A 25915-nucleotide genomic window follows, 5' to 3' on the forward strand; every position below is an offset into this window, starting at 1 on the left:
CGTTAACAATTTTCCTTTCGATTCTCTTAAAATCCAAGACCTATACAGTATCGAAGGTACAATCGTCGGGCCGATATGGTAGTGGCAAAGTGGTAAAAAAGTAGTTGAGTAGGGTAGCAAAACGATGAATAATAGTAAAAATAACTACCAGCCTTCTCTTTTGAGAAGACATTTGTCTCCAAAGAGGGCGGACACAAAAATCCAACAAGAACAACCTGGGACCAATGTACCGGGTACATGCAATTTTAAAGTAAATCTAAGGTGTCTACACGATATTTTTTCTCGTCCTACTTATAATGTCTTGTGTTAATAGTCATTCAAGTAATACCACTATCCCATTCAGCGATAATCTGTGGAGATTGGTGTGGTCAGTAATACATTTCCATAAATATTAAGTTGAACCAAAATTAAATTATTCTTACTCATAAACTGCGAAACGTAGAAATATCTAAAAATTTCTTAGATATTTAAAATAGTAATATTATTTAGATTTATATCCCTATGATAAACTTTTACTAAATTTATATTTTCCAAAGCAGCTGATTACGCGTCAACACAACTTTTGGTTATGTGATGTTCCATAGTCCGACAGTCGACGTTTAACTTCGTTCGTGTCGGGTGGTGAAGGTGAAAGGGAAAGAAATGCATATTTTTTAACTATTAATTCTCTTTTATGATACAAGGGAGACAGATTGTAAGTATTCAGTATTTTTGTAGTACATAGTGTAATTGTCTTATATGTGCTATTATCGTGCTGCAATTATGAATGTTGAATGCAGTGACAGTCACAATGTTGAATCATGAATGTAAATAACTGTAATGTAAATGTTAAATGTACCTCGTACACCAATTCTTTTCCATTCCATAGTTAATGCTTGCCAACGCATATCAGAAGTTGAGTGGAGAATTATTAACATAATTGAGAGGCGAGGAAACAAATCTTGTTGATAGACGGGTCCACTAGCCTTCAAGAGCAGTAAAGCTAATCTGTATTTGTACTTCGATCTCAAGTCAATGGGAAAAAAGGTCAAAGATAGTGTCCCATGTTGGCTATGGTTTGAGAGAGGATGAACCCATTGTTATGAGTTGGGAAGTTACATATTGGATGTATTAGGGAAGCTGTCAAGGGCAATTGCTGGGTATGGTAGTTTGTTACGGGGTTGCTTTAGTATTTTCTTGTCTTTGTCTTTGGTCAGATCTTAACTCAGCCTTTGTTAAGATCTGGACAAAGTCATAGACAAGAAAATACTGAAGCAGCCTCTACGTATGCCACTTCTGTCTGATTGTTTTTGGGGTAGAGGCCTTGTATAGTGTATATTATAAAGCCGCAGGTGTGTAAGTATATACACATCAGGAATTTTACTGGTCCAGTAAGTATGCTGCCATGATTTACATCTCCTTTGCATATAGTATATACCTCATAAACATCTACATACAACCCTCCAAATCAGCTTCTCAAAGGTACATTCCTATATCTCTGAATGCAATGAAAAACTATTTACTAGAAGGTAACAAAAAGGCATCTTAGTCTAAGGTGCATTTTTGTTACCTTCTAGTAAATGGTTTGGACAATTTATATTTTCACCCAACCAACAATTTTGATATATGGCTTATGTGTTTATGGTGAGAAATGTTGTGATATGAACAATGGTGTACATAATTTCCGTCGCAAATGCGTACTTTTCAAGTAATTATTGAAGTTATGCACTTATGCCTACATCTCCCCAACAATCTGGGGGGGACCCGTGGGAAATTGGGGTTTATGGGTGGGGAGCACTAATAAATCGACTATGAAACTATAAATTGACCAATGGTTTTTCATTGCATTCAGAGATGTAGGAATGTACCTTTGAGAAGCTGATGTGGAGGCTTGTATGTAGATGTTTGTAAGGTATATACTATATGCAAGGGAGATGTAAATCATGGCAACATAATTATTGGACCAGTAAAATTCCTGATGTGTATATACGCTATACAAGGCCTCTACCCCATAAACAATCGGACAGAAGTGGCATACATAGAGAAACTTACAAAAATAAAATACTACATACTCCTCACTTTAACTGAAACACAATTAAATTGGGATATATCAGATGAGGAAATGAAACTGGAAAGTTATACCCTGTACTGCACAGACAGAAAGGACATAAGCCATGGGGTGTGGTATTATACCACAGGGATGACACTGCCCCAAATTCAAAAGTGTTGTATTCCTTCTGAGATGACAAACAAATTTATTATAGCAAGTATACCCAAAGTTAACCATGTAGCAGCATTAGTGTATCAACCACATTTCACATTGTATGCAAAATCCCCAGTACTGGGTGTGATCAATCATACTATGGAGAGAGTAGACACGGAATCACAAACCAGACACAACGACACAAAAGCAATGTTAGATCACACAGAACCAGCAACTCACTTATAACACACATAAACAAAACAGGACACTTACCAAACTGGAAAAACATAGAAATATTACCCCAGGGACTCAATAAGAAAATGAGAAAAGTTGTAGAAGCTGCAGAAATTAGTAAGAATAATTCTAATAACAACTGAGGAGGATTTATAACATGGTCTCTCCCAGTGGCATCACTAGGAAATGAAAAAGGAGGAGGAGCAAACAACACATGTAAAATATATTTAACTGTATCTATCCACTAGATGTAGTACCTTGAAAAAGACCAGTGTTGAAACCTATGTAATAAAACTCAAAGCTCTTGTGGTTCCATTTCCTCTCTGTCCTATAATATATATATATATATGTGATAATTTTTATGACAGTCGTGCAAGGATTTGAACCTGCTGCTCAAGAGGCCCCATGACTGCTGCCTTACTCCGCTCGACCACTGATGCTTAAAATCGTATGAATTCAGAACACTACTGGTTCTCGAGATTGAGAAGGTCGCTAACTGCAGCCCTGATTCTCATTTTACCATACGACCAAGCACACTCGTGGGAGGGGTAAGGACCGGAACGAATCCTTTTCATGCTTCTTGCCATTGTAAATATATCTGATTGATGTTGCTGTTCACTAGCGAATTTCTCATATGGTTACAATAGCAAGAAGCGTGAAAGGGATTCGTTCCGGTCCTTACCCCTCCCATGAGTGTGCTTGGTCGTATGGTAAAAAAGAGAATCAGGCTGCAGTTAGCGACCTTCTCAGTCTCAAGAACCAGTAGTGTTCTGAGTTCATACGATTTTAAGCATCAGTGGTTGAGCGGAGCAAGGCAGCAGTCATGGGGCCTCATGGCGTCTTGAGGAGCAGGTTCGAATCCTTGCGCGACTGTCATAAAAATGATCTGATTGATGTCGCTGTTCACTAGCAAATTTCTCATATATATATATATATATATATAATTCCAAATTCTGTGGGTCAGCACTGGCCTATTCATACATCTATTTTCAGTATCTTTTATTTCTTTACATTAAAATTCATCTTCCACCCCTGGCTCCACTTGTATACCCTGTCTAGTTCTTGTAACATCCTGCAAGCCTCTATGTTCTTCACTTTCCTCATTATCTTTGGATCATCAGCAAGTAAGTTACCATAACTGGTCAAAATATTCATCATATAATTAGCTTGTACCAAAAACATTACTTGTGCTAACACTGATCCCGATGTGACTTCACTAATAGCTTCTGTTCATCTAGGCATCTTGTCCTTCACTAATGTCTTCATTGATCTCTTTCTCAGTCTCATCCATTCCAGCAAGGTCATAAAGACCCATTTGTTACAGCTTCTGTAATAATTCCTGTGAGCTACATACATATACCAAAGGCTTTTTTCCCCTACATGGGGGGGTAGCCAAAAAGAAAAAGGCATAGAAACCACTCCCACCCATTCCATTTCCTATATATTCCACTCCCCTCCATCCTCCTCCCTCCCTCTTATCTTGGCACCTCCTGGATGATGGGTCATCCCTGCATCCTGTCCACTGCCCTGGGTCAGAAGCAGTGCCGCAAGATGCAGCACATCCACAGCAAGGCTGCTTCATAAATTCGGTGACCCCCCCTCTCCGTCCCCGCATGCAGAAAAGGAGAAGACGGGGAGAAATCCCTTTGGGCTGCAATTTTTTTTTCATACATACTTCCTCACCCCCACTCCCCCTCATGCATCACAGCATCATTTATACACAACCCCTCTCCATTCACCCCTATCTTCTGTTCACTCCCATCCTTCCTTCACAGACATTCCTCTCTTTTGTAATGCCCCTTTCACCCCTCCATCCATCTCATCCTAGGATGCCCCCTCATATTCACTCCTTCCACCTCTGCCTTCCACACTTCTTTTACTAATCTTTCTTCACTCATTCTTTCCATGTGTCCAAACCATCCTAATACTCTTTCATCAGCCCTATCTCCCAGTTCCCTTTCCACCCCTGTTCTCCTCCTCACCTCCTCATTTCTCACTATCCAGCCTAGTAACCCCTATCATACTTCTCAGACATTTCATCTCAAACACATTCAAACTCCTTCTCTCTTCCTCTTTTGTGTTCCATGTTTCTGCCCCGTACAATGCTGTTGGCACAATCACTCCTTCATATAACCACTTCACCCCATACCATACAACACATAATGGAAGACTGCATTATACACAATCATGCACGCAAACAACACAACATACAATCTATAAAGGATTTGTGGGAAAACCCAGTTTCGGCTGTGGCCTTCCTTGGGGAGACGGGACTGCTCGGACAGACAGTCTAGGGAACAACAACAACAACCACCTCTTAACATCCATTCCCAGATGTTTATTTCTCAATACACTTTTCAATCCACCAAGGCATTTACTCGCTTGTCTCAATCTACATTCTACCTCCACCCCCACTCCTCCCTTTCCTGCCACATTCGCACCCTAGTATCTAAAACTATCCACTTCCTCCAGTCTTTCACCCTTAATGCTCACTTCCAGCCTGCTGTCACTCTCCCCTTGTGCATCTCATCACCATACTTTTACCCATATTTATCTTCCTGTGAGGTACCTTATCAAATACCTTCTCATTATCTAAGTCAGTACAGTCCACCTAGCCTGTTTTTAAGCACATTGATTACTCTTGAATAAAAAAAACTTGGCAAATTGGAAATGCATGGTCTTTCTCTCCTGATGGCAAGTTGGTTTTCCACTAAGATTTTTTCCTCTTATATAATTTATAAGTTTTAGCTACCATATGTGTGTGTGTATATATATATGTATGTATATATATATATATATGTATGTATATATATGTATATGTATATATATATATATATAATTTTTCTTTCATATTTTCTTTAATATACCCAGAGTTGAGCACAGCCTTTTCATAATTATTAATCTTCCTGATATTCAAAATTTTTCTGACCATAGATCTTGCTTTAGCAGGGTGAACACAAACAAGTTTTCCAATATCTTCCATTTTATTTCACATTCCAAATACAAGTGTCTTCAGTATAGTAAATTATAGTCTTACACAATGAATTGTTACATTATTTACAATACATAATAATGTTAGAAAAATCCACAACTTAAATACCACTGAGGAAATTGGGTAAAGGAGACACTGTTTTTTATCTCGGTTTATTCCTGACCAAGTTTTGTAGAGGTTCTTCAGTTTCAGATTCCTCTTTATCTACCTTGCTTAACTTGTCGTAATGTCTCAGCATTTGCCTCAAGGTTGTGTCACTATCCGAGGAACCAAGGGAAGTTGTTGGCCTTGTTTGCTTAGTATACATCAAAGCTTGAAGGAATTGGAATGCAGGACTTAGAGAAGGGAGTGGTCTCTCTCTTTTGCCTCCTCCTTACCCTATGGACATTGTCCTCTTAGTAAGATAGCAACTCTTATCTTGTCTTATCAGTCCAGTCTGTACTTGTTTGATTTGACTACCGGTACTCTTATGTTTTATAAAGTTTAGTGCATTATCTGATGTAAGATTCTTTTGCATTGTTATTGATTGTGCTATGTGAGTGTTTTTTGCCAATATTTTATTTGCTATTTATGTAAAGAAGGTTTGGTTTGCTTAGGGAGGAATAACCTTCCCCTCCCAACACCCCTTGTAACTGGATCTAGGGAGTCCAGCACCCCTGTATGTGTAGCAACATTTCCATGATAAAAAAAATAGATTATATATGTGTGTGTGTGTGCGAGTGGTCACCAGAGGCGACCATGATATAATCAGTAAGCATGCCTGCCTAGATAGTGGGAGGTCCTGGGTTTGATCCCAGGGTGCTGCTTTTCAATGACACTCCCTATCACACATGGCACAGTTAGTAGGATCCCCAAGCACCCTGGACTGGTGGGGCCCAGGGAAGGGAGATGTGAGACTAGTCACAAGAGGCGACTGTGGTGTAATAGGTCAATACACTTGTCCAGACAGTGAGAGGTCCCAGGAACGATACCTGGATGGTGCCAGCTTTTCAATGAGGCCTCACATCACATGATGTAGTACTGTACTTGTTCCTTTATTTTGTTCAGTACCCAAAAAGTGATTAATCAATGTGTGAAGTGAGTAAGATCCTAGATAAAGGGAGTTGAGGTAAACAAAACCCATGAACATGAATGAAGAAAAGGGTTGTGATATGACGTACAGTCACAAGCTCAATTTTTCTTGGTCTTTTTGTGTCAGAATTTTGTTAACTGTCTGCACCACTCAAAACCATTGTGAAAACGTTGAAGTGAAGTTAAAGAAATTGTGTTAATTTAGAAAGTAGTCTTTTAATGAAGTATCCGTCTGTTTAAGTTTTCATTTTTTGTTAGTATAATAATGAAAATGGTATTTGTTGTCGTGAGTTTTACAGAGTTGAAATCCTGCACACCCATAGCAGCTGGAAAAAACTGTGGGACTTTATTTTACTGGGTAAACGTAGGAGGAGAGGAACAGTTACTGATTGTCAGCTCTCCATATATATATATATATATATATATATATATATATATATATATATGTGTCTTGTCTCTCTCTCTGCTCTCCTCTCTCTCTCTCTGCTCTCCTCTCTCTGCTCTCCTCTCCTCTCTCTCTCTCTCTCTCTCTCTCCTCTCTCTCTCTCTCTCTCTCTCTCTCTCTCTCCTCTCTCTCTCTCTCTCTCTCTCTCTCTCTCTCTCTCTCTCTATATCTCTCTCTCTCTCTCTCTCTCTCTCTCTCTCTCTCTCTCTCTCTCTCTCTCTCTCTCTCTCTCTCTCTCTCTCTCTCTCTGTTCTCTGCTCTCCCCTCTTTCCTCTCCCTCCCCTCTCTCTCTACTTCTCTACCTCTTTCCTCTCTCTCTCTCTCTCTGTACCTCTCTCTCTCTCTCTGTACCTCTCTCTCTCTCTCTCTCTCTCTCTCTCTCTCTCTCTCTCTCTCTGTACCTCTCTCTCTCTCTCTCTCTCTCTCTCTCTCTCTCGCTCCCCTTCCTCTCTCTCTCTCTCTCTCTCTCTTCCCGCTCTCTCTCTCTCTCTTCCTCTCCCTCTCTCTCTCTCTCTCTCTCTCTCTCTCTCTCTCTCTTCCTCTCTCTCTCTCTCTTCCTCTCTCTCTCTCTTCCTCTCTCTCTCTCTCTCTTCCTCTCTCTCTCTCTCTCTTCCTCTCTCTCTCTCTCTTCCTCTCTCTCTCTCTTCCTCTCTCTCTCTCTCTTCCTCTCTCTCTCTCTCTCTTCCTCTCTTCCTCTCTCTCTCTCTCTCTCTCTCTCTCTCTCTCTTCCTCTCTCTCTCTTCCTCTCTCTCTCTCTCTCTCTCTCTCTTCCTCTCTCTCTCTCTCTCTCTCTCTCTCTCTCTTCCTCTCTCTCTCTTCCTCTCTCTTCCTCTCTCTCTCTCTTCCTCTCTCTCTCTCTCTCTCTTCCTCTCTCTCTCTCTCTCTCTTCCTCTCTCTCTCTCTCTCTCTTCCTCTCTCTCTTCCTCTCTCTCTCTCTCTCTTCCTCTCTCTCTCTCTCTCTCTTCCTCTCTCTCTCTCTTCCTCTCTCTCTCTCTCTTCCTCTCTCTCTCTCTCTCTCTCTCTCTCTCTCTCTCTCTCTCTCTCTCTCTCTCTCTCTCCCTCCCTCTCCTATGTTCACCTTTGGTGCAGTAGACTGAAAAGGAGAGAGTGTTGTGTGTCAAGGCTTATCTAAAGTCCCCTCAAGTAGTATTAGATAACTCAAGTTATTTCAGAATGTCCAAGTTGGATCTGGTCTTTTTACCTTGAATACTAATGGTAGTACAGTTCTGTTATTGGATTCTGCTGTATGTGTTGACTTAATGATGCATTTTGACTCATCTTTAATGAGGAATATGAATTAAATTAAGAGTGATGTATATCATAAGGTGAACAGTGATAGTGGTATTGTTGAGCTTGTGTTGAAGCTTTTCCCTGTCTCTAGTGGCGAGTTTTTGGACAGGCATGAGGTTGTTGAGTTTAAGTCCAAAAGGTATTTTGAACTATTTATCCCTTATTCTCCTAGACATCATTCGACCTGCCTGGGTCATCCTCAGGGAGGGAGTTTTGATAGGTGATGGATACACAAGATCATATATTGGTCATGAACAGGAAGAGGTGGCTTGGCACAAGATGTGATCCTTAACCCTGCATACCCGAAAGTAGCAAATATCAATGAATCAGTATAAGTCTTTACTGGTGTGTTTGATTTTGATGGTTGACTGGTACTGTAGTTGTGGGCGAGAGTTGAATGTTAATGGCTGGTTTCTTTGTGCAGATGTTTATGGATTTGGCAATTTTGAGTTGGAGTGGGGTTGTGCATTTTGTAGGTGATTCTAATGTTCTAGTTTAGTGTTGGTCTGGTAAGGGTGGTGTTGTGTTTTTTCTTCATATGTTTTTTTGATGGTGGTGTTATGATAGTCTTTTGGAGAGTGTAATGGAAGTTATTCTGACATATGAAGAAGTGCAATGCAGATACTCACTGATGGCACAATGAAACTTGTAGACGACAATGATTTCCTGTAGTGAAGAGGTGAGGAGCTGGCAGTTGTTTTTCATTATAAGTGTGTGTGTGTAATGAAACACAAATGCCAGCCCCCCACCTCTCCACTACAGGGTGTCCATGTCATCTACAAGTTTGATTGCCCCATTGGTGAGTGGCACCACACTTCCTCATATGTTGGCAGGACTTCCATGACACTCCAAAAACTATATATGTATGTGTGTGTGTGTATATATATATATATATATATATATATATATGTATGTGTGTGTGTGTGTATTTGCAGGGTGTTCAGGATAAATTTGATAATTTTTTATCTTTTGTCATTATAGAACCATTTGAAGGATTTAATAGTGGTAAAGTGCAACGGATAGCTGGTTCTGTGTACTATTGGTGGGTGTGAGAACAAGAGGGCATGGACAATTGGAAAGCATCAGAATATTGGAAGAGTGTGACTTGCATCATGATGATTTGTGCCAGATTAAAAATTTTGGAAAACGTAGCTGCAGCTCAGTGCTCCATGAATACCGTGAAGGCCATGAGATGTGAGCTGGAGAATTGTTATGGAGATGTGGAAGCAGTGGCTAGCAGGAAGGGTCATAGCAGGCATTCTGACTGTCTGCACAAGGAAATTCATCAAGAAGCCTCAAAAAGAGGGTGCGGCAAGATTCAAGCAAGGGAATGCGGACCTCAGCAAGAGAGATGGGCGTTGGAGTGGGGACAGTGAATAAAACACTGAATGAGATCTTTGCTACTCTTCATACAAGGGGTGTAAGGGCCAATTACTCACTGCCAAGGCCCAAGAGAATCACCTAAAGAAAGCCAAAAAACTCCTCAACAAGGTCAAACACCCAATTGAGCTGGGGATGCTCTGGTTCTTCTCAGATGAGAAGACCCTCTGCCAGGACCAGTTGCACAATGCACAGAACAACAGGTGGCTAGCCTACAGTCTGCACAGTCCTGTGCTTCATGAAGACCAAGTTCTCTCAAACTGGCTCACCTCCCACATTTCTCCATTTTCTTTTCACCATTCACAGTACATAATTACATAAATAATTAGTGGCTGATAAGGCAGGGCTAGTTCATCAGTCATCAGCCAATTTTGTGGTTGGCACATCCCAATTTTCTGATTATACATTCATGAGGAATTTGTTGATGTTTTTATTTTCAGAGTGAAGGATGGATGATGGAGTGATGGCAGTGTTAGGTGGAGTGGTGTACACAGTTGTATCATTAGCAATAATGTTTGGTGGTGTAGTGTCCTCAATTTATTGATGTTTTTATTTTCAGAGTGAAGGATGGATGACGGAGTGATTGCAATGTTAGGTGGAGTGGTGTCCACAGTTGCATCATTAGCAATAATGTTTGGTGGTGTAGTGCCCTATATTCCACAGTATTTAGACATCAAGAGAACAGAAAACTCTGAAGGTTTCTCTCTTTATGTATGCCTAGTCTTGCTTATAGCAAATACACTGAGGATTCTCTTTTGGTGAGTATTATTGAGTAAATACATGGTTTTTGTAGCTGTAGCATACATGTGAAGTAATAGGCTCTTAACCCTACAAGTGCATTATAAGTTTCCCTTTGAACAAAACCATGTGGTAGTCAGACAACATAAGAATTGATTGTCATAATCAAAGGGTTAATCGAGTTAAACTTACCCCATTAAATGTGGGAATTTCTTTTTGCTGAATAAAATGGTGTGGCAGTAACCAGAAATGTAGTTTAAAGATCAAGCAGACTTACGTGAATTGGGTCTTATTCTGTATGTGAAGAGTTGTAGGTTCATATTTCTCAGTATTGATTTATATGTCCTCATCTGGGTGTCTCGCATCATTGAGGCAGATATTATTGTTGCTCTGTGCTCACTTTTCTAGCTAATATGGATGTATTAACAATGCTTTTTTTTTAATCCCCTTGTGATATGATCATAACCATTGTGGCAAGAAATCCATTCTACCTCTGTTACTCCATTTTGTTTTATATTTTCCTGGTACTAAATGGATATAGCCACAGGTGCAACACAGGCAATGATCAAATGTTTCTTTACAGAGAGATCTATGGGAAGGTGGAAGGACTGTGGTGCTGTGGCTTGCTATATTGCCTGTCGGACATTGAATAGGTTTTGGGATGGGTGTAGGGTGCATGTGTGGTTTGACTTGGCCATCCCTTTTAAGGGGGAAAGACCTTTTGGTACATCAATATCCTTTTCCCCTTTATAATGAGTGATTACCTCAAGACGTGTCTTGACACTACAGGAGAACAAAACAAGAAGGGGTATCCCAGTCCCCTCACTCCACCCATGCATCTGGCCCACTGGCCTGGGTCAGAGTCAATGCAACAAGACACAGCAAGGCCGCTTCATTTAATCGGTGATCCCCTCACCATCCCCTCATGCAGAAAAAGAGAAGACGAGGAGAAATCCCTTTGGGCTGTGTCAAAATATCATTCACACATATCCCCCACCCACTCCCATGCATTATGGCATCATCCATACTCAACCATTCTCCACTCACCCCTATCTCCTGTCTTCTCCCTTCCTCATCAGACATCCCCCTCTTTCTCAATGCCCCTTTTTACCCCATCCATCCATCTCATCCTTGGTTGCCCCCTCATGTTCACTCCCTCTGCCTCTGCCTTCTACACCTCTCTCACTAATCTTTCTTCACTCATTCTTTCCATGTGTCCAAACTATCCCAATACTCTTTCATCAACCCTATCTCCCAGCTCCCTTTCCACCCCCATTCTCCTCCTCACTTCATTTCTTACTCTTTCGAGCCCCTACCATACTTCTCAGGCATTTAATTTCAAACATATTTAAAACTCTTCCTCTTTTATGTTCCATTTTTCTGTCCCATACAGTGCTGTCAGCACAATCGCCCCTTCATAAAATCTCTTCTTAGCATCCATTCCCAAATGTCTATTTCTCATTACACTTTAATCCCCGAAGGCATTTACTTGCTTTCCCAATCTACATTCTACCACCTCCACTCCTCCCTTCCCACCACATTCACCCCAAGTATATAAAGCTATCCATTTCCACCAGTCTCTCCCTTAATACTCACTTCCAATTTGCTGCCATCCTCTCCTCTTGTACATCTCATCACCTTACTTTTACCCATATTCATCTTCAACTTCCTCCTTTCGTAGACCTTCCCAAAATCTATCATTTAATCCCTGATCCTGCTACAAGTGCAGTGTTGTCAGCAAACAACAACTGGCTTATATCCTATTTTCCTCAATTTTTTTTAACCATCTCCAATCCCTGGCCCATTAACCTTGCATTTACCTCTGACACCACTCCATCCATGTATAAATTGAACATCCATGGTGACATGACACATCCCTGGCAAAGTCCCACCTTTACCTCAAACCACTCACTCTCTCCATTTCTAATTTTAATACAGGCTCCACTACTCTTGTAAAAACTCATGACTGCTCTCAGCACCTTTCCTCCTATCCCATATATCTGCAATACCTCCCACAGTGCCTTCCTGTTTACCCCATCATAAACCTTTTCCAAATCCATAAAGGCCCAAAAAACATCCTTACCTTTTCCTAAAACTTTCTCATAATTGTCTTACCACAAAAATCTGATCCACACAACCCCTACCTGTCCTAAACCCACATTGTTCCTCACCAATTACTCCCTCTGTTCCTCTCCTGATCCTCTCAATCAAAACCCATAAGCCTTCCCAACTACACTCAACAAACTGATCCCTCTGAAACTAATACACTTACACTTGTCCTATTTCCCCTTGTAAAGCAGAACTATACAGGCACTCCTCCAGTCCCCCGATAGTCTACCCTCTTTTAGACAAACATTAATCTCTTAAATACAAGTCAAATTCTCATGGGCAGCATCGGATGCCTAATGTACGATGCATCACAGTACTCATATTATAAAATATAAAGTCATTGCTGTATCTTTCACTGTGAGTAATAATAAACACAGAAAACATTATCAAACTAGTTCACAAAATTAAGGGTCACTCAGCTACAACTATGAAATAAAAATAATCAAGACACTGACATCTGCATCCTTGTATATCCACTGGTGCCTCATGATGCATACATAGGCATTATTATATCGAAGAGGTTAAACAATCTCACCAGCCAGTCCACCTGACACCAATATCACCCAGGTGCCTTACCTGCTCTCATCATTTTAGTAACTGATTTCACCTCATCTTTTCTTATTTCTCCTCATTTTCTTGGTGCTTCCCACTACAACTACCTTTCCCTCCCTATCCTTCTTCACATTTAACAACTCCCTTAAATACTGTGCCCATCTATCTTTCACTGCTGTCTCTTCCAATATTATCTCTCCATCAGCACCTTTTACCTTTTCTTTACTTGATTCACTTCCTTTCTTAATTTCCTTCCAAAACATCTTTTTATTACTTTAAAAAAATTCTGTCATACTCTTACCCCATTTAACATCTGCTCTCCTCTTTGTCTCCTTTATTTTATGCTTTACTTCTCTTTTACTTCATACCTCTCATATGATTATCTTGTCCTATTTTGTAACCAATGTATGAATGCTTGTTTCCTCTCTTCTATAACCTTTACTTCATCATCCCACCACTCGCTACACTTCCTTCTATTTCCTCATGTCCTCGTTGTTCCACACACCATCTTTGCACACCTTGTGACTCCCTCCTTGAAACATCCCCATTCCTCCTCCACTCCTAGTTCTACTCTATCCTTCACTCCTTCCCACTCCTCTCTCAGCTTCTTCTTGTACTCTTTTCTTCCTTGTTTAAGCAATGTCCTTTAAGTGCCTCCTTACCTTCTGTCCTTTTCCTCTTTCTCCATCTATCCTCCATTTTCACCTTACCTTCCACCAAAAAATTATCTGATATTCCCCATCTCTCTCTCCAAAGAACATGTACATCCAAAACTCTTCCTACTATTCCCCTGGTTACCACTATTTAGTCCATTAAAGCCCTATCTACCACCCTTCTATTCACCACCCTCTCCCATGTGTACTAATGCTTGACATTCTTCTGTCTAGACATTACAATTTTTTCCTGGACCTCCACACTTCCAAACCACTCCATTTATTGGTTTGTCTCCTACCCTAGCATTGAGATCTCCCAATACCACTACATTGACATTTCTCTCTAAACCCATTATGCACTCATTTAAATCTATCCAAAGAACCTCCCTTTCCTCTACACTCTTCTCACTACCAGGCCCATGTGCACTTACAGAGACCCACATCTCCCTCCTCAGTTTCACGTTCATCCACATTAACCTTGAAGAAACTTCATTCCACACCACCACCTGCTTACTTATCTCTACTTACTAGTATAGCCACCCCTTCTCTCCCTCATCCTCTTCACTCCTGGGACCCTCCCAAACTCAAACTCACCCCTCCCTCTCAACTTAGTTTCATTCAATGCCAACTCATCCATATTTCTTCTTACAAGCATACTGCCTATATCTCTTCCCTTTTGCTCACATCTGTACCATATTCATGCACATTAAAAGACCCAAACCTTAGGGTTCTGGTTGGAAAACTCCTCCCAGACACTCTTATGCCTTTGCTTTATTTAGGGATATCTCCCTTGGGGCTATAGAATAGGATGCCTTCTCGTGCTCTTTTGTTTTGTACATCTCTTGAATTTTCATCACTGTCTTTAGTCACTTCTTCCTTCACTTTCACTTTTCTATTGTCACTTCTTTTTCTGTCTTAGTTCCCAGATTTTAGTCAGTAGGCCCTGTGCCTAGAAGTATTCCTTTTTTAGTTTCCATATAGTGTACTTCAGAGAAGGGGGAAATGAAATGTTTGCAGATTTTATTTTCTTTCTTGAATACTGGTTACATGATGTGGTTCCCCAGTTACAATCTATAAATCCTGTGAGAGCACATATTGTTAGGTTCCAGGTAAGTTGTGCAGTGATGTCATGATATCTTTGGTCCAATGATCTTTAACTTTATATTTAAAGTCCTCCCCTAAGGGCATGATCTTACAATCATGAACCAATTGAATTTTCTACTCCCTTTTTCCAATCAGATTCGTTCTTAAGTCTATATGCAATATTGTTTACTTAAGCAATCTTGAATCTCTGCATAACTTGCATAGTTTATAAGTAGTAAGCAAAACATTTGGGCCCCTGTCCATCGTTTATAAACACAAGGTTGGGAGTGAGCTTGTGCAACTCCTCACCTTCAGGTATTATGTAAATTCATAAACTAAAAAAATGTAACACTCATCATCTACCTATCTTTCTACCCACTTGTCTACTAGCCTCTTACATGCCTAGTCCTATCCCCATCCTGTTTTTGTTGCCTTTTACAATTCAAGCAGGGACACTTGGTGGCAACGTTCTTTCTTCCCTACCACAGGGTTTGGTAAAAAAGGAAATGTATATTCAGAGAAGTGGTACAGGACAGTATTAAGAGGGTGGGGAAAGATACAGTATAATAAAGTATCATCATTTCCCAATGAAGAGAGATTTCCTCTATCACAGACAAAATGTGTGATTGGTCTGTAGGGGCACCACATATAGACCTTAAAGTATCAGCTGCCTTCTACTGAACAATTTTGACCTTGCATTGTTTACTTTATCAGAACTGACATTGATAGGCTTTTGTTTTTTCCAACTTTATCAACTGAATTTCTTCTCTTCCAGGTTTGGTCATTGGTTCGAGTTACCCTTGTTGTGCCAAAGTATTATAATGACAGTTGCCATGATGATCATGGTGTCATTGTGTGTCTCTATGAAAAGTAGAGGGCAGATTGTGCATAATAAGGAGCATGTTTTTACAGGTATCTTAATTCCTTTTTGATGTTTTCCATGTTCCCCATCCACAGCTTAGGTCAGAAACAATGCATGTTAATATTTCAAGATTATGATTGGAACATTTGGTATAAGAAAATAGGGCTTTTAGTTCATCTTTCTTAATCATTTCACAGCATGTTGGATTTACATATTTTTCTTTTTGCAGATTTTGACTATGATCACTTCTGGGATTGGACAGACTTCCAGTCATATGTTGAGTTCATGCTAACTTTTTCGACCATGGGCTGCTTGCTCATGTACATATTTATCGACTCTGTAATATTTGTAGAAGTCTTGGGGTTCATGTCAGTCCTTACTGAAGCGATGCTCGGGGTTCCACAATTCTATAAAAATCATATCTCCAAATCAACATTTGGAATGAGGTAGGTTTTACTCATGTTGTAGGTTTTAATAGGTTTCCCAGTATGTAACAAAGTTGTGTATGCTTGGTAAGTTGTTTGTGAATGTGATTGTGAAGGGTTGAGAGGTTTAAGGAGGTGGGAAATTTAAAGTAGGGTCACCTGTGGCATGGTATAGACAAGTCAATATGTAAGTAATTTATAGAGTAAAGGAAGCAAACAGATAATAATAATTGTTGCCAAAAATTTCACTAAGTGGAAAACCTGCAGACCCACAGTGGCAGGCAACAGTTCTTGGGCCTTCCCACAGATCAAAACCCACCAACCCCCTCACCTCCATCATGAGGTTCAGCCCTGAGGGGGTGACACTGGGCCCAGGATGTCTCTATTAACTTCAATTGTATTGGTTACACTTTTTCAAACATGGGGAGCTGACAGCCAGTGACTGCTCTCCTCTTCCAACCACTTTTAAGCTGGGGACATAGAAACAGTCCCACAGTGATACAACATAGAGAGCAGTCCAAAGTTTCTTCCCAGAGAGATCTGTAGGAGGTTCTGAGGACCACTGTCAGTCACTGTGGGGATGCAAGTTTTCCACTCAGTGAAATTTGAGGCGATGATTGTCTGATTGTGTGCTTTGAATAAGTGATCCCTCCATATCCACTCATCCATTCACTACCACATCCAACCCCAAATACTTCACTCTTTTTTTCCACAACCATCTCACCCTCACACTCTATTCACCCTGCTAATGTCATCATTCTGTGTACATTGCGTCACTTTACTTTTATCCACATTTGCAAGTAACTTTGTCTTTTGTAACCTTCCAAATAGTCTGTAGCTGCTTCAGTCTCTACTCAAAATCAACCTTAGCATCATTCATAAATAACAACTGGTTCACTTCCTATGTCCCTCCATTGTCACCCACCAGCTCCAAAGGTCTGCCTAGTACTCTTGCATTATATTCCTTACCACCTATCTCTATATTATATCCATCTATCTATCTATTTATCTATCTATATGTGTTGAAGGTGGAGGTGGAGGGAACAAACTTGAGGGGACGATCAAGGATGAGATGGGTGGATGCAGTTGAAAGGGGCATTGAGCAAGAGGAGAATATCTGTTGAGCAAGTAAGGGAGAAGGGAGGAGATGGGAGTGAGTGGAGAATGGCTGTGTATAGATGATACTTGATGCAAGGAAGGGATGGTGGTAGGGAGTGGTTGTGTGTGGATGATATTTTGATGCAGCCTGAAAGGATTTCTTTTCATCTTCTCTTTTTTTCTACATGAGGCGACAGAGAGTGGAGGTTGCTAATTAAGTGAAGCAGCCTTGCTGTGGATGTACTGTGTCTTGCTGCATTGCTTCTGACCCAGGGCAGTGGGCGGGATACAGGGATGATTGGTCATCCATAAGGAGCTAAGATGAGAGGGAGGAAAGGGTGGTGGATAGGAGTGGAATGGGTGGGAGTGGGTACTTGGCTTTTGACTTGGCTACCTCTCTTGTAAGGGGAAAAAAAGCCCTTGGTATATAGATAGATAAATCTTATACCCAAGGTTTTTTTCTCCCTTATAAGGGAGGTAGCCAACTCAAAAAGCATGTACCTACTCCCACTCATTCCACTCCCATCCATCACCTTTTCCTCCCTCTCATCTTACCTCCTCATGGATGATGGGTCATCCCCGTATCCCACTCACTGCCCTCGGTCAGAAGCAGTGTAACAATACACAGTACATCCACAGCAAGGCTACTTCACTTAATTGGCAAACCCCACTCTCTGTCCCCTTATGCAGAAAAAGAGAAGACAAGAGAAATCCCTTCAGGTTGCATCAAAATATTTGCATGTAACCACTCCCTACAACCACTACAACCCTACAACCCACTTCCCTCTTGTTCAATGCCCCATTTATCTATCGCATCCTCTGTCATCCTTTCAAATTCACACCATACACCTCTTTTACTAATCTTTTTTCACTTATTTTTTTCCAAACCATCCAAATACTCTTCCCTCAGCCCTATCTGCTATCTCCTTTTACACTCATGCTCTCCCTCATCTTGTTTTTCAATTTATCCAACCTTGTAACCCCTAACATACTTTTCAGACATTTCATCCAAGTCTCTGCTCCATACAGTCTTGTTGGCACAACCATCCCTTCATATAATCTTTTCTTTGCATCTATTCCTAGATGCATACTTCTCATGATGCTTTTCAATCCCCCCAAGGCATTTACTTGCTTCTCTCAATATGAATATTCCAATATGTTCCCATACTAACAGTAAAGTGGGTTAAATTGACTGTGCATTTTGACTTGGCTACTTCCCTTATAAGGGGAAACCCTTGGTATATAGATAGGTGGACCACCCTATTCAGTTAGTTGCCATTGGTCTCTTGCAGAAGACTCATGGCCTCCAGCCTATTCACATACACATTAAACAACCATAGTGACATCATACAACCCAGTTGCAGCCCCACCTTAGTCCTGTAACCTCAAACCATTTATCCTCCTTTCCCAACCTTTGAACATGTCTTCCTACTCATGTTAAATCTCTTCACTGCCTTCAACAGACTCCCTCTTTCCACTTCACATAGCTGTATCATGTTCCATGGAGGCTGTCAGCCTTAACCTATGTATGACCCAAGTGCATAAAATCCCAGAAAACAGCCTTACCTTTTGTTAGATATATCTCATATGTCTGGCTGAGCGGGTTAGGGTGTTGTTATTTGCGGCAAAGGTCGAGGTGAGGGCGGTTCGAATCCTGCCACCAGCGAAGTTGAACCAAGGGTATGATTCATTAACTTCCATGCTACAAAGCCCTCTATGAGGGGCACCGTCCTAGCCTCCCGATAGGGGGGAGTGTGTGACCTTAAACCATATCATCATCTGTCTTGCCACAAACACTTGATGGACATATTCTTTCTCTTTCTTAAACCGATATTGGTCTTCCTCAATTACCATCAGTTCCTCTCCTACTCTGCTCAATTGGTGACCAGTGACAGTGACCAGTGATCCTGGAAGATGGACAGTGGAGTGGCCCATTTTCAGGACCTGTCAACCATTTTACCTCCATCAGGTGTAGTCATGAGGGGTTGACACTGTCTCCAGACTGGGCCCAAGATCTCTTATGTGGAGAGCTGACAACTGGTAACTGCTCCCCACTTCCTGCTCCTTTCAGCCAGTGGCATAGAAACAGTTCTACATCAGTAGCGGGCTCAAGGACTGTTGCCCACTAATGTCGGGCTGCAGGTTTTCCACTTGGAAACTCCAGACAACAAATCGTCTTTGTATTGGTCTCATTCTTCTTCTTCATCTTCTTTGTCTTCTCATTCAGCACGTGTTCATATGCCCTACTGATCATGCTCAACAGAATGATCCCTGTAAAAGTAATGGATTAATATTTGTTTCCGTGCTCGTATCACCTTGCTTAGCAGAAATACAGATTCACTCCACTCCGCTGGGACACACATTTAACAGTCTTGGCAGCCTTACCATTATTGCTACTCCACCCTTTGTCAGACATTCCATGTGATATTCATCCAATACAGATGGATTTCATGTGGATGATACTGACTTAGAAGTTTTAAAAGTGCAGGGATGACCCATCATCCAGGAGGAGCTAAGATTTGTTGTTGTTGTCGTTCCCTAGACTGTCTGTCCGAGCAGTCCCGTCTCCCCAAGGAAGGCCACAGCCGAGACTGGGTTTTCCCACAAATCCTTTATAGAGTGTATGTTGTGTTGTTTGCGTGCATGATTGTGTATAATGCAGTCTTCCATTATGTGTTGTATGGTATGGGGTGAAGTGTTACATCCTGGGCAGCTGTTCACAACACGGTCGTCCAGCCTCCTCTGGTAGCTTAGAAGTGCTGGGTGGTGACCGCATCGCAGTCTGGCCAAGTGGACTCTGTCCTTACGTGGGAGAGAGGATTCAGAAGGGTGGATATCAGGGGGTCTGGCATGCAGCAGTGTGTTGTCTTTCAGTGTGTTAATGGAGCGGTGAGTGATATGATTATGAATATGTTTCCGGAGGCTGGTATTTGGTGGTTGTGGAGGAAGAGAAGAGAGTATCTGTGTGTAATAAAGGTCTTTGGGTGTAGTTTTAATGTTTCTTGGTGTGTGTGGGTGTTCTGCTATGTAGTGTAACGGGTGTGATGTGTTTGTGGTGGCTGCAGCAAGTGTTTGTGTGCCTCTCATGTCGAGGTGTTCCTTGACTTTGAGGACTTTTGTTTCATGGTGTAAATGGTCTGTAGGTGATGTATTTGTGCAGCCTGTAATTGTTTTTAGGGCTTTGTTTTGTATGATTTGAAGGGTGTTGTGGTGTGTCTCACTGAGATTAGGAGCCCATGCAGGACTCGCATAATTCATCACTGAGCGTATACATTGTTTGTATATTGTTATATTAGTTTCTTTGTTTTGTCCAAATGTTGTTCCAGTGATTGACTTAAGTGCGTTAAGTCTAGGTGTGCATTTGTTTTTTATGTTTGTGAGGTGTTGTTTGAAAGACATGGATGTATCGTATGTTACACCAAGAATTTTCGGTGTGTTTGTGTGTGGTATTAGTGTTGTTGATGTAGAGATGAGGTATGTATTTGTGTTCTTTTGTCCAGTTGGTGAGAAGTGTTGCTGTAGATTTGGTTGGAGCTATTTTGAGTCTGTTTGTGATGAACCATGTGTTGAGTGTGTCAAGGTAAGGCTGGATTATTTCTGCAGCTTTGTCTGTGTTACGATGTGTGCATGTGATTGTTATGTCGTCTGCGTAAGAAGAGATTTGTATTTCTGAGGTGTCTGGCGTGGGTAAGTCATGCATGTATAGATTAAATAATGTGGGGGATAGAACTGAGCCCTGCGGTACTCCGTTCTTAATGTTTCTGATGTGCGATGATTGGCCATTATATGACACATGAGCATTCCTGCCTGCCAGATAATTGGCCAGCCATCTTTTGGTGTTATTGTGCATGTCTGTGTTATATATTTTATTTGTTAGGTTGTGGCGGGGGATAGCATCAAAAGCTTTACTAATGTCCAATGTTATAAGAAGTGTTCTGTGGTGGGGCCTATCTGAATTGATGCCATCAAAAATTCTTTGTGTGAGGTTTGTCAGAAGAGTGTTTGTGGAGTGTAGTGGCCTAAAACCGTGTTGTGAGTCAGCAAGGGGAATATATGGTGTGACAAGTTTAAGTATTAGGCGTTCAATGACTTTAGAGGGGGTGCAGAGAAGTGTGATTGGGCGGTGCGATGATGGGATTGTTGGGTCTTTGTTCGGTTTTGGGATGGTGATTATTTTACCATGCTTCCAGATGTCGGGTATAGTGTTGTGTGAATAGCTGTAGTTTGCAATGTTTGTGAGTGCGTGTATACCTTGTGGTCCAATGTGTTTTAGGTGGATGTTGCTTATGTTATCAGGGCCACAGGCAGATGAGTGCTTGAGACTATGCATTATGAGTTTTGTCTGACTGTCTATGAAGGGTGTATAGTCTGAGTCTGTGGGAAAGTCTTTCTTACGTCGAATGGTGCGTCGGTCGTCAGGGTGAGATGTAAGATGGCTCGTCTGTGCAAAATGACGTATGAGTGCGTTTGCTTGTTGTCTGTTTGAGGGTAGATTATCTGTTGTTGTGATTATTGCTGCGTGAGAGCGTGTAGTGTTAGTGTTGGATAGTGTGATGCTGTTGAGTGTTTTGTACAATTTGCTGGTGTTTGTTTTGTGATCAAGTGTATTGATAAAGTTTTGCCAATTTTGTGTTTTTTGTTCATGTATTTTATTGGCAATCACAGTGTTTAGTGTTTGTATTTGGTCTGCTATGTTTTGAGGGATAGGTGTGGGGTATCGTGTTTAAGTGTGTCACGTTGTCTGATGAGGCCTTGGATTTCTGGTGTGAAGTTGGGGTTGTGTGATTTTCTGTTGCCTCTAGGGATGTATCTCTTGTCTGCGTTTTGTATGATTGTATTAAAAGCGTGCACAGCATTGTTTATGTTTGTGATTGGTGTACTGTTAAGTGTTTCAAAATGTTGTTCTGTCTCTTCATTAAAGGCTTCCCAGTTAGCTCTCTTGTAATTGGTGTAAGTGTGTCTGTGGCCAGCTGGGGTGCATCTTGTTTTGGTGGTGATGATGATTGGAAGGTGGTCAGAACCAAGGGCTCCGACCACTCTCCATGATGTTGTTGGGGTTAGGCAGGGGGAGCAAAAGGTGATATCAGGAGAGGAGGGAGTGTAGAGGGCTTGGTATGGGATATGTGTATGATTATGCGTGTTGTTCATGATAGTCAATGAGTCGAGTTGAGTCTGTATATCAAGCCCTCTGTCTGTGTCAGGGTTGTCGACAAACCAGGCAGACGACTTGGCGTTGAAGTCACCACCCATGATCAGGTTGGGGATTGAGGTTAGTTGGCTGAGCTGAGGTCTGAAGGTGTTTGGAACTGTGGGGGATGATTGGGGGGGAATGTACATGTTAACTATTGTTAGTGTTGAATTGTTGCCTGTGCGGATACGAATGGATTGGGTTTCTGTTGTGTTATCTGTGGTAGGGAGGAGAATTTTGGTTGTGGCACTTGTGTCCACAAAACAGATGGAATGGTGGATCAGGGTGACAAGTCCACCGCCATTGCCGTCAGTCCGGTCTTGTCTGATGGTGGTGTAATTATGAAATGATGGTGTTTTGTGTGAGTGTCTTAATTTTGTTTCTTGTAGAATTGCAATGTGTATGTTGTGTTGTTTAAGAAAGTGTTCAAGTTCATGTTTTTTAGTGTTTATACCGTCAATGTTGTGTTGTAATATGTTGATGTTGTGTGTTTTGTATGTGTTGTATGTTGCCGTTTGGGGTTGAGGTTGGGGTGGTAGTGGGGAAGGTGTAGGATCTGGGTCAGAGGGGGGGAAAGGAGAGATCGGGGACAAAGGAAGGGGAGTACTAATCGGGGGTAAGGGCAAGGGGAAATTGGGAGTGGGTAAGGGTGTTGGCTGTGGTTGGGGAGGTGGGATTGGGGTTACTGGAGGGCAGGTAGAACATGTCCAAGTGTTTGTGTATTGGTTTGTGTCAGCAAGTGTTGTACAAGTGAGGTGGGCCCAGTTTTTGCACATATTGCACTGAACTGAGCCCTTTGTCTGTTTGCTCGAAGTAATGGGTTTAGAGCATGTTGGGCATGTGTATTTTGTGGTGGGCCCAGGATTGCTCTCTACATCTCCGGCTAAAAGTAGAAGAAGAGGGGTGATCGCCGGAAAATGACCCCTCAGTGCAGAAAAAACGTAACATTGTGTGTTGGAAAAAAAAGGATTGTGGTACTCCCCCAGGTAGGCGTAGCTCCTCCTTGGGGATCGGTGCCATCTGCGTAGAGCTGATGGCCAGGGGTAAATGCTGCTGTTTGGCCCCCAACTCTTGGGGTTGGGGGGTGGTCCCACGACGTAGACGTTGCAGCTCCAGGACCGGAGCTAAGATAAGAGGGAGGGGTGGATGGGAGTGGAGTATGTGGGGGATGGAATGGGAAAGAGTGGTTTTTATGCCTTTTTTTTTGGCTACCTCCCTTGTAAGGGAGAAAAAGCCTTTGGTATATGTATGTAAAATTTTTATTCTGTGATTCCCCAAAATTTGTTTTGAAAGTTGATTTTTGTTGTATTTTCTTGTTCTTGGTTTGATAACAAAGCCTTTTTTTTTATTTCCAGTCGCAAAATGGTGCTGATGTGGTTGATTGGTGATACCTTCAAGACAGCCTACTTTGTAGTTAGAAATGCTCCAATACAGTTCTTTGTGTGTGGTGTATTACAAATATGCATTGATCTTGCTATTCTTATTCAAGTTTTGCTGTATCGAAAGAAGAATTCTCATCTAATACATTAATATTGTTATTGTTTCTATTGCATTTGTCCATAGATTTTATTGTAATTTTGACAATATCTGACTTAGGGACATATAATTTTATAGTGATAGGAATCAAGGTTAGTACATGTTCTTGAAGTGAAACTGGCTGCCTAACCAGTTAGTGCAAGAGTCCTGACCTGACCTAACCTGTGATCCCTAGGTGGTAACACAGGATAGGTCAGAGTACAAGAGTACATACTATATTTACTGTGGAGCTTTCTCATTGAGGTGGTGTTCATTTTAGGAAGTGAGATTTTATATACGGTTGTTTGAATAATATGAATGCTTTTGACTCCATTTATTAGCAATAAATCAGAAGTAAAGATAAATGTGCAGTAAGCTAAATCTGTAAATCAATCTGTTGCCCAAGTTCTCTTGTAGACCTATGGCCCTGCCATAAAGATGTCTTTAATAATTTATTGGAATGTGCGAATGATTCAAAAAAGGGAATGATTGCATTGGATGTAGGAGGGTTTGTTAAGCAAGGGAGAGAATGCAGAAAATAATGGTGAAAGTGGCAGTAATTGGATGGAAAAATGACGTGGCTCAAAGGGATGATCTTGTCTGCTCTATAATTTTTTTTTTTTTCAAAGTGCTTGAAGGAGTGTGTGTTGGGAGGAGGGGGGTTCACCATACAATGAAACAGTAGGAGTAAACTATCCACAGTTGTTGGGTCATGCTGTATAAAGGAGAAAGGGGCTTTTGGTATGTAAGAAAAGATATTTCTAATGAAGGAAAGAAAAGGCCTTTTAGTATGTATTTATATAAAGATCTCTAATGGTTTTATTTGAATGCATATTTGAATGATTGCAGAAAGGGAATAGTTGTCCACTGTTTGTATATCTATTGTTCATATCCTTTTTTTCTTCATTGCTGTGGTTACCTTTCTTGCACACGTGTCTTTTTGCTATAAGGTGATCCCTTATTATTTAGATATAGATGAATGACAGGATGAAATAAGTAAGAAATTGTGGTATGATTAGCTTAAGTGTGTAGGAATGTGACATAGATAGGGATGGTTTATGTATTGAGTTAAGAGGAAGTGTAAATTTAATGCTTTAACAGTAGGGTTGCTCCTCTGTAGAATAGCTGAAATGGTAGTCAAAGTACTCTTAAGATGTCAACAATCAATCATTGCCTCAAGTTACATATGCCAAGGATTTTTTTCCCCTTACAAGGAAGGTAGTCAAATTCAAAGGCATAAATCCACTCCCACCCATTCCATCCCAAAATACTCGACTCCCATTTACCACACCTCCCTTCCTTTTTTTTCTTAGCTCCTCCTGGATAACATGTCATCCCTACCTCTCTTATCCACTGCCCTGGGTCATAAGCAGTGCAGCAAGACACCCATTTCATTCTCACATACTCCACTCTCATTTACCCCCCCTCCCTCCCTCTTGTCATGGCTCCTCCTGGATGACGGGTCATTCCTGCCTCTCACCAACTACTCTGGGTCAGAAGCAATGTGGCAAGACACATCACATCCACAGCAAGGCCACTTCATTTAATCGGCGACCCCTCTCTCCGTCCTCTTGTGCAGAAAAAGATGACAGGGAGAAATCCCTGTGGGATGTGTCAAAATATTCACACATACTCCCAAGTTTAATAAAGAGGAAAAACCACAGTCCTTGGAACCTCCCATAGATGTCTGTAGGAAGAAACTTTGGATTGTCTATGTTGTATCACTGTGGGGCTGTTTCTATGTCACTGGCCAAAAGTTGTAAGGAGAGGAAAGCAGTTGTCAGTTCTATGTCACTGGCCAAAAGAGGAAAAACCACAGTCCTTGGAACCTCCCATAGATGTCTGTAGGAAGAAACTTTGGATTGTTGTCTATGTTGTATCACTGTGGGGCTGTTTCTATGTCACTGGCCAAAAGTTGTAAGGAGAGGAAAGCAGTTGTCAGTTCTTCGTGTGTGAAAAAGTGTAAGAAATACAGCTGAAGTTGTTAGCAATCTTAGTCTCAGTCCTCCTTAGGCTGCCTGATGGAAATAAAGGTGTTGGTGGGTGTTGAAAATGGGCAGCTTTGCTGTCCATCTTACAAGACCAGCTTATGCAGGTA

General features: G+C 41.3%; 1 protein-coding gene across 4 annotated transcripts; it reads left to right on the forward strand.

Annotated features, from left to right (window-relative positions):
• Positions 1-581: 581 nt before the first annotated feature.
• LOC143035192 (solute carrier family 66 member 2) lies at positions 582-25599 on the forward strand. 4 transcript variants are annotated; one of them, XM_076201878.1, is made up of 5 exons: positions 582-694; positions 10154-10352; positions 15505-15641; positions 15821-16037; positions 23658-25599. In XM_076201878.1, exons 2-5 carry the CDS (start codon positions 10162-10164, stop codon positions 23830-23832), a joined length of 720 nt encoding a protein of 239 aa, XP_076057993.1. In that variant the 5' UTR covers positions 582-694; positions 10154-10161; the 3' UTR covers positions 23833-25599. The 4 variants fall into 4 exon arrangements, with proteins under 4 accessions (XP_076057993.1, XP_076057996.1, XP_076057995.1 ...); XM_076201881.1 differs by lacking the exon at positions 582-694 and adding an exon at positions 6228-6246; XM_076201880.1 differs by lacking the exon at positions 582-694 and adding an exon at positions 6299-6425.
• Positions 25600-25915: the final 316 nt, after the last annotated feature.

The sequence above is a fragment of the Oratosquilla oratoria genome, chromosome 18 (assembly GCF_046742065.1).
Source record: "Oratosquilla oratoria isolate Oo_2021 chromosome 18, ASM4674206v1, whole genome shotgun sequence".
NCBI classification, from domain to species: domain Eukaryota; kingdom Metazoa; phylum Arthropoda; class Malacostraca; order Stomatopoda; family Squillidae; genus Oratosquilla; species Oratosquilla oratoria.

What these genes read in the sequence shown, in the direction of transcription:
- LOC143035192 (XM_076201878.1), top strand. Translation starts at nt 10,162, where the DNA reads ATGGATGACGGAGTGATTGCAATGTTAGGTGGAGTGGTGTCCACAGTT. An exon ending in ACACTGAGGATTCTCTTTTG is followed by an intron (nt 10,353 to 15,504) that starts GTGAGTATTATT and finishes CTTCTCTTCCAG; the next exon opens with GTTTGGTCATTGGTTCGAGT. An exon ending in TAAGGAGCATGTTTTTACAG is followed by an intron (nt 15,642 to 15,820) that starts GTATCTTAATTC and finishes TTCTTTTTGCAG; the next exon opens with ATTTTGACTATGATCACTTC.